At 26.9% G+C, this 7,608-nt stretch overlaps 1 protein-coding gene across 1 annotated transcript; it reads right to left on the bottom strand.

Annotated features, from left to right (window-relative positions):
* Positions 1-1,768: 1,768 nt before the first annotated feature.
* On the bottom strand, positions 1,769-7,153 carry LOC136972712 (uncharacterized). The gene is made up of 5 exons (XM_067267320.1): positions 7,141-7,153; positions 5,883-6,049; positions 4,588-5,245; positions 3,019-3,152; positions 1,769-1,897 (listed from the first exon to the last, which is right to left on the bottom strand). The coding sequence occupies exons 1-5, from the start codon at positions 7,151-7,153 to the stop codon at positions 1,769-1,771; spliced, it is 1,101 nt and encodes a 366-aa protein (XP_067123421.1).
* Positions 7,154-7,608: the final 455 nt, after the last annotated feature.

Below are 7,608 nucleotides of genomic sequence, written 5' to 3'. Positions count from 1 at the left end.
TTTGCGTCCCAGAGTTCATTTCGGGGACACCGGGACTCGTAACTCTAAAAAGGGACAGTCCCGTTCAAAACGGGACGTCTGGTCACGTTACATATACACATCAGTATAATTCAGCTGTTAGTTATCTAACTCTCATATTTATGCAGGTTATGTACCAGATTTACGGAATTAGATTATATTTTTATTATTTATTAAAGATATGAATGATATTATTCAAGCAACGAGTAAATTATATAATTGTTTGATAGGTTTAATGCTCTTGTTATATACTCTTGTTAACTCTCTCTAAATAAGTGGTTCTTAATCTGGATTGCCTGCAATCCAGAATGCGAAATCTCTTTTCTGGAATGCGATTTTTTATGAAATAAATTTTTTGAAAAGTAAAATTTTTTAATCTTTTTGTAAGAGAATTAAGTTTTTAAAATATGATCTTAAAAATGTACCGACATCAAACTTAAACGAATAATTATGATTTTTGTCTGTTATAAGATCCTAAAATGTTCTATTTTTATTTTTATTTTAGCCTTGATTTAAATGCAGCATAAAGGATTATAAAAGAAAATTTATGTGCCCAACTATCAATGAAAAATATTAAGTTCTAGACTATTGTAGAACTATAAATTTTCTATTTAACAATTATAAATCAACAAGACCCATATATATACATACGGGTTTATCACAAAATTACAAAATTAAGTACAAAAATAAAAAGTTGATAAAACAAAAAAAGGACGTAAACAAGCTGGTATCAATGGCATTTATTTTGAAAAAGCAAAAATCACTTTTAAATTTATTGCTATTGATCATTTAAATCATGTCCATTTGATCACAGACTATTGTGACTTCAGATATTTCGTTCAGTGAAAAGTATTACTGTTTTAATAACTAAAAATGTAAAGGATCAAAATGTATCGCGAAGGTTCTCGAAATGTAAATAGATTCTATAAATAGAATTTCTAGGAACCGGATCAAGCAGATACAAATTTCTTTGATTTAGTATTTCCAGAGACATAAACGGTGCTATCAGAGTTATGCAAACAGAAAAAAAAAATGTTTATCTACTCAAAACTACATAATTTGTTAATTATTCAAAGAACAGAAGAAATAGTGGATTGTAGTTGGAGTATTGTAGTAGATTAGGCCTATGCATAGTATTGGCGACTTTGCTACAACAAAACCAAGTGTCTTTCTACCTATTAAGTAATGTCTTCGTGTTGTGTTTTCGCTCGCTCGTGGTTTGCATAAAAGTTCTAGAAGCTTTGCTATTCGTCCAGGTATTCTTTCGCGATTCATAACTGTACCTCCCGGAAAACAAGATTGAAGGCCATGCACCTTTCTACATTAAATTAACTGTGGTCTAATGTTGGATCTATATGCTCACAATTGTTACTATGCCCTGTTTTTGGTCCAGAGCAGTGGCGTAGCGTAGTGGGGGCGGCAGGGGCGGCACTTTTAGGGAGCGGCATTTTTTCACAATAAAAAATAATAATATCTTGTAAAAATTTGAACCATTTCATTTCATACTTTTATCGCACCTACGATTCGGACCGATTGAAATGAGCACAGAATTTTTCATTACTTATTCTGTGACGAAACTGAGGAATCCACTTTCTTTAAATGTATGTATAATAATGACAACTTGCTCATTGTAGCGACTGACAACACCGTCTGTACTGACTTGTAGGGATTCCCTGTATTTTATTTAAGAGGGGGCGAAATTTTAAGGGGCGGCGAAATTTTTCTCCGCCCCGGGCGGCTGACACCCACGCTACGCCACTGGTCCAGAGCATCTCTCATGTGCAGATCTGTGAGAAAAAAGTTTTGGCACGGTATCACGCTTCAGCAATCTTCTTCCATCCTTCCTGTGATTCTCATACTGATCTTTCTCAAAATGAGCCTATGAGAGTTCATAGTACAGATAACAAAATGCTGAGAAAGAGCAAATCGGTTTTAATTGTAAAATATTACGAAACACATAAGATTAGTTATGATTTTTTGGTTTAAAATTATCATTCTATGGATGTAAATATTAATAGAACTGAGAGATCTATAACATATCAAAATTAAAGAATCGCAAAAATCCAATAAAAATTCTACAACAACAAAAGAGAAATTTGTCTAATTTTATTTTAAAAATATATTACATTAGAATTTTCAATGATTAAAAGCTCATTTTAATTATTCAATTAACAGTTAAATAACTCATTTAAATTTGACAAATTTAAAGAAAACTGTAATTCTGATTTTCTGAATTACATTCAGTATAATAATAATAATTAGAATAATTATTTTTTATCAGCAATGACGATATTTTTTAATTTGAAGTGCAAATTAAACGTCGTAGTCGACGAAAAATATCTGTGAAGAAATCCATGCAGGTTACATCCTAAAAAATAAAAAAAATTATAAAACACAATAAGAAAAGAAATTTTTAAATATGTTCTAAGTAATTGAAGAAATTATAAACTTCCAGAATTGTTTAGTTTAAAAGTAATAGATATGGTAATTTTAAATTAATAAAACGATTCGTATATAAACTTTTTAAATATAAAGTTAATTTTTCTCAAAGGAAATCAAAAATAAATAAATGAAAATAAATAGTTATACAAGAACAGAATTTCAAAAAACATTGCAAAATAGGCTTTAAGGAAGTTAAAAATTGTTATCTGTAAGTACAATTAAAATAAATAAATTTGAAAATTCAATTCAATGTAGAAAGGTTCTTCAATTATATTAAATTCTCTCAAATTTGGTATTTATAATTATTAACATTGTTAAATGATAGTGTGTTCACTTCTAGCACACAATTTTCAAATAATGAAATTGTTTAACTAATCATATTGTAACATCGCCTATTTTCCAATTGGAATACAATGTTTTAATTTTCATTACGTATGTTACTTTTTAATGAGACATACTAAAAAGAAAATTTTCAAATCAAACTGTGCTTGGTAGATTTAAAGATATTAATCAGTTCTTATAGCTATACAAGAATAAGACTACAAAAAATTTTCTCACCTCTTTTTCTGTTCGTGGTTTGGATTCTTCATCGTCTAAGTTAAGATAGTCATCATATTTGATTTCTTCGAAATCAGTTAATTCATTTATCATTTGCTCTTCGTTCTTTTTGTCTTTCTTTCCCTTACTGCTGTCTGGAAAAAAAAATTATAAATTAAATTTTAATCTTTTCTTCATACAAAATTATATTTTATTTATACTTACTTAACGTAAATATAAATAAAATATTAAACAACTATAAAATATAACAAAATTAATACAATTCTCATAAATCCCAATTATATTGTCCTCGTTTGAAATTAAAACGATAATAAAGAATACATTTATTTTGAATACAAATTAGTCAATTATGATTAAAAGTGCACAGGGTAATAAAATAACATATCGAATTTCAACTAATACTGTACATATAATGTACAAACTGAAAAATTGACACGAACAAAATGATTACATTGCTCTATAGACAGTAAGTATGTAAAATATAACATTATCAATATGAAAATAAATAGCAATGTAGCTTTCCGTCATAATAATGAATATAATACCCTGAATTTAAAATGAAATAGTATTGTGATTATCTGCATAATTAAGAAAATCTGTGTATAAAAGTCGATTTAAAATTAAGTGCAGGTAACTTGTTTTACTCTATCAATTGTTGTGGGTTACGTTGAGGTTGCAGTTTACATCTTGTAGCGTGTTGTAAGCAAGAAATAAGGGTAATTCACTTTACGTCTCACTTTATGGCAAACAGATATGTTTATATTTGGAAATGATTATTTTCAATATATTAACCAAGCTTTTTTGAAACCAGAGTATTACGGTGAGTTGCCAGAGAAAAACACTAATAACAGAGATAAAATTATTGTTGTGGAACATAGAAAACTTTTACAAGACCTAACCATATTATATGTAACGGTAATTTCACAATCCTTACAAACGTTTTCTCTACTTTTATGGATTATCTGTGTACTTCATATGCAAAGAATTTTGCCAACAATATTACTTGTTCACTATATTTTCATTATCTCAAATTTAAGTAATCACAAGAAGTCTTTCAATTCATATATCTTGCGGATGTTCATTAATTCTATTGTATGTATCGAGTAGGTCCTTCAAATATAAATTAACTTTCTAATAACTCAATTTCTAATTACTGACAAAGCTGTGTATATTTGACTGTTTCTTTTTGCAAATATTTAATTTCTATGTTAAGTAGACATTATTAATTCTTGACAAAGTATTAATAATTTAATGTTTTATGAATTTTTATATTGTGGAATTTAAACTGTTAGTTAAAATAGTAACAACTAAATGAAGAACATATTTTTCATTAGAAAAAATTCTCTGTACAAATTAAAGAAAATTCTAAAAGCTTTACTTTAAAGCAAACAGCTATAAGAGACTGAAGTTTTGCAATTAATATTACGTTTAATAATGTATTTAAAATATTTCACAATTAAATGTACGTGAAACCTAATAACTATTAAAGAAAAAAAATAAAAAGTTTGGAGTTATACAAAAAATAAAAGTTGAAACTTTAAATAATAGATGAACTATTTGTGATCTTACCTTCTTTAAATTCTTCTGATCCAATTGAATCTCCCACAACATTATTAAGTTGTGAATGTTTCGTATTTAATTCAAATTCACTTTCATCAAACTGAAGGATGTCCAATTCCTTTTCTGCTATTTCTTGACATAAGTTAAGAACACTTTCAGGTTGCTTTTTAATAATTTTTTCTTCGACTATTTTGCAAGAATTATTGAATAAATAAATATTATCTACATCTTTATTCCAATTTGTCTCAGACAGTTCGTCAGAAATACTTGATATCTTATTCATTTTTGTTGTTAAATTTGATTTATTTGATTCAATATCAGGACAAGTGGAAGTTGGATTGACTGATGTTAATTCATGAGTTTTATAAATCTGAGGTTGATATTGAGCCATTGTTAACATATTTTGATCGATATCACACTTGTCAAATATTTCATTTTTATTTATCTCTTCAGAAAGTTCGTCTTCACTTGACATCGTATCTGACTCAATACTGTAAACACTTTCTGACGGATCATCTGTTGAGTCAGGCTCTTCTTCTTCATATATTATTTCTCTTACTAAAGAATATGTTTCGAGTTCATCGAAAGCGTTAAATAGTGGTCGTAATCTATTATTTGGAATTGAAGTGAGTTTTGCTGAAGAGAGTTGAACATTTCGAATAAATTCCTGAAAAATAAAATTTTAAACTTTCTCATAAACTATAAAATCTTAAACATTAAGTAAAGAATAACTTAATAAATATTGAACAGTTTTATTGTAATAGCCAAATGGCCAAGCGTACAGTACGTGTTTATAGGCATCAGAAAGTGATTGAAATTCCCATTAGGAACCACATTACTGAAATCGTATTTTTATATGTTAAGTCATAGAAATAATAAAAATGAAATCGTGATTAACAATAATGTATTTATTGTTGTTGTTGTTCCGTTTATTTAAAGAATCACCTGCAATCTTTACATATTTTATTAAAAATCGCATTTTCTGCATTACGAATCTTTAGATATAGAACATTTAATCATACGTATTTCTGTGCAAATCAGTTTCACGTCAAATTAGATTTATTATTTATAAATACTTTAATATTCTTACAAGTAATAATTACAGGGAATATTTTATAACGCTAAAAAGAGGATAAAGTGATAATATAATAAATAAGTATTGTATACAGAATTTAAATACAATATTTCTTAAACAATGTTTAATACTAAGACAACTCTGTAGAGATATTTATCAGTAATCAATGTTTAAATGATATCAGAATTAAAAAATTTGTCTAAAAGAATTTTGCTAAACTTAAACTTACAGCAATAGACAATTCTGTTTCATCGGACTCACTAAAACTTTCTTCATTTGTGCAGTCTCCAATTTTATTTTCATCCACTTTTTCTTCTTCGTCTTGCATGAGGGTTTTCACTGCATTACATATATCAGAACTCTTATGATTCGAGTCAAGGTCCTCTATTTCAGAAACTAAAGTATAACAAAACATTTAAAAAATTGACAAATCTTAGGTTAGGAGAATACAAGTATTATATAAGCATTAGAGAAGAGTAAACGAATGAAAATTAAAGTTTGTACAGTACATGGAGTAAAGCTTCAGTTAGTATATTCATAAATCGAATTAAAAAGTATATGAATTGTATATTTTTTTAAATTGATTTGTTTAAATTTACTTCTAATAATAATATTTATTATTTATTCTAATCATATCATTATAAAATGATTCATATATTTAAAACTATAGACGATTATAAAATAAAATAAAGAATAAATTCGTATAAACTGAATTATATATTTTAATTAAAAATTACTTTGTTCTATACGTAAATTGAATACAGTTAAAATTGAAAATTACATTTATAATACAAAAATTGAAATTGAGTAGATAAAATAAAAATAGATTTATAACATAAAAATAACTATTAAGTACGTAATCGATGTGTAAATTTTATTTTTAATATCGCTTTTGATAATATGGCAATTTCTAATTTTCAATTTTTTGAAGGATTAAAATTAAATTAGAAATAAAATTAAAATTAAATTAGAAATTCAAAAGTTCTTTATGTATATATATGATGATGATGACAACTTTTGTTTCAAAAAAAAAAAAACAAAGAAAAACATATTTTTCAATATTACTAATGAGATGGGATGATGTGTTCTGACGTAAAAATAACTACCAATTTATCTATTGCTATACATTTTTAACTCATAATAATGAAAATGGGTCACAATAATTTTACTTTTTATTAAACCTTTTGCGGACCCTCTGACGCTGTCCACTCGCGTCCAAATTAATTTTAATTTGCCGCGAACCTCATCAGCGGTCCCAAGGATTCCAGGGGTCCGTACGAACTACTTTAAGAAACGTTGCTTTAGACGTTTCTTGAAAGGAGACAGAGTAACAGCGATTCTCATCATAATTTAGAATATAAAAATTTCATTAATGTCTTAAGCTTTTTGTTAAAACTTTATGATAAAAACATTGTTTATATTCACATTATGAACATGCTATAAACTAATTAATGTACTTATGTACACAATTAGGTAATTTAACTTACTTGAAATACTCATTTTATCAAATGTTTTTCGCTTTGTAAAACTTCGCTTCTATTAACAATCACTTCAAAGAAACAATTCGATTTGACAATTGTTACAGTTATATTATTAACATTTCTTATTAACGTAACAATAGGAAACGAATAGGTGCATCTAACAGCGAATGCGGTTATCAGTAAATAGCTCGGAATAAACTAGATGCAACAAATTTTGAGAATTTAATTTGAAAAAATACAGATATTAGTACGTTTTCTTAATAAACTCAAATACAAACATCAAACTTAATATGACAAAAATTTCTTTTCACTTACAGAAATTTTTAATTAGCAAACAGTTTTCTAAGCAGGTGTGAGATGAATAGATAAAGATGCGAGCGGTTGATGGCACTACAGAAAGTTCTGTTCGTTTCTACTAACTTAAAAATATTCGAAAAATAAATCAGATTAGTTTTTAATTAATGCACAGATCTA

The sequence above is a fragment of the Centruroides vittatus genome, unplaced genomic scaffold, assembly GCF_030686945.1.
Source record: "Centruroides vittatus isolate TY-2023 unplaced genomic scaffold, ASM3068694v2 contig_301, whole genome shotgun sequence".
Lineage (NCBI taxonomy): Eukaryota > Metazoa > Arthropoda > Arachnida > Scorpiones > Buthidae > Centruroides > Centruroides vittatus.
This window is presented reverse-complemented; position numbering and strand designations above follow the sequence as displayed.

Bases quoted from the DNA above. Each gene is read 5' to 3' on its own strand.
- LOC136972712 (XM_067267320.1), bottom strand. The intron at 3,153-4,587 runs GTAAGATCACAA...TTTTTTTTCCAG, and splicing joins ATCAGAAGAATTTAAAGAAG to ACAGCAGTAAGGGAAAGAAA. The intron at 1,898-3,018 runs GTGAGAAAATTT...GAACTCTCATAG, and splicing joins AACCACGAACAGAAAAAGAG to GCTCATTTTGAGAAAGATCA.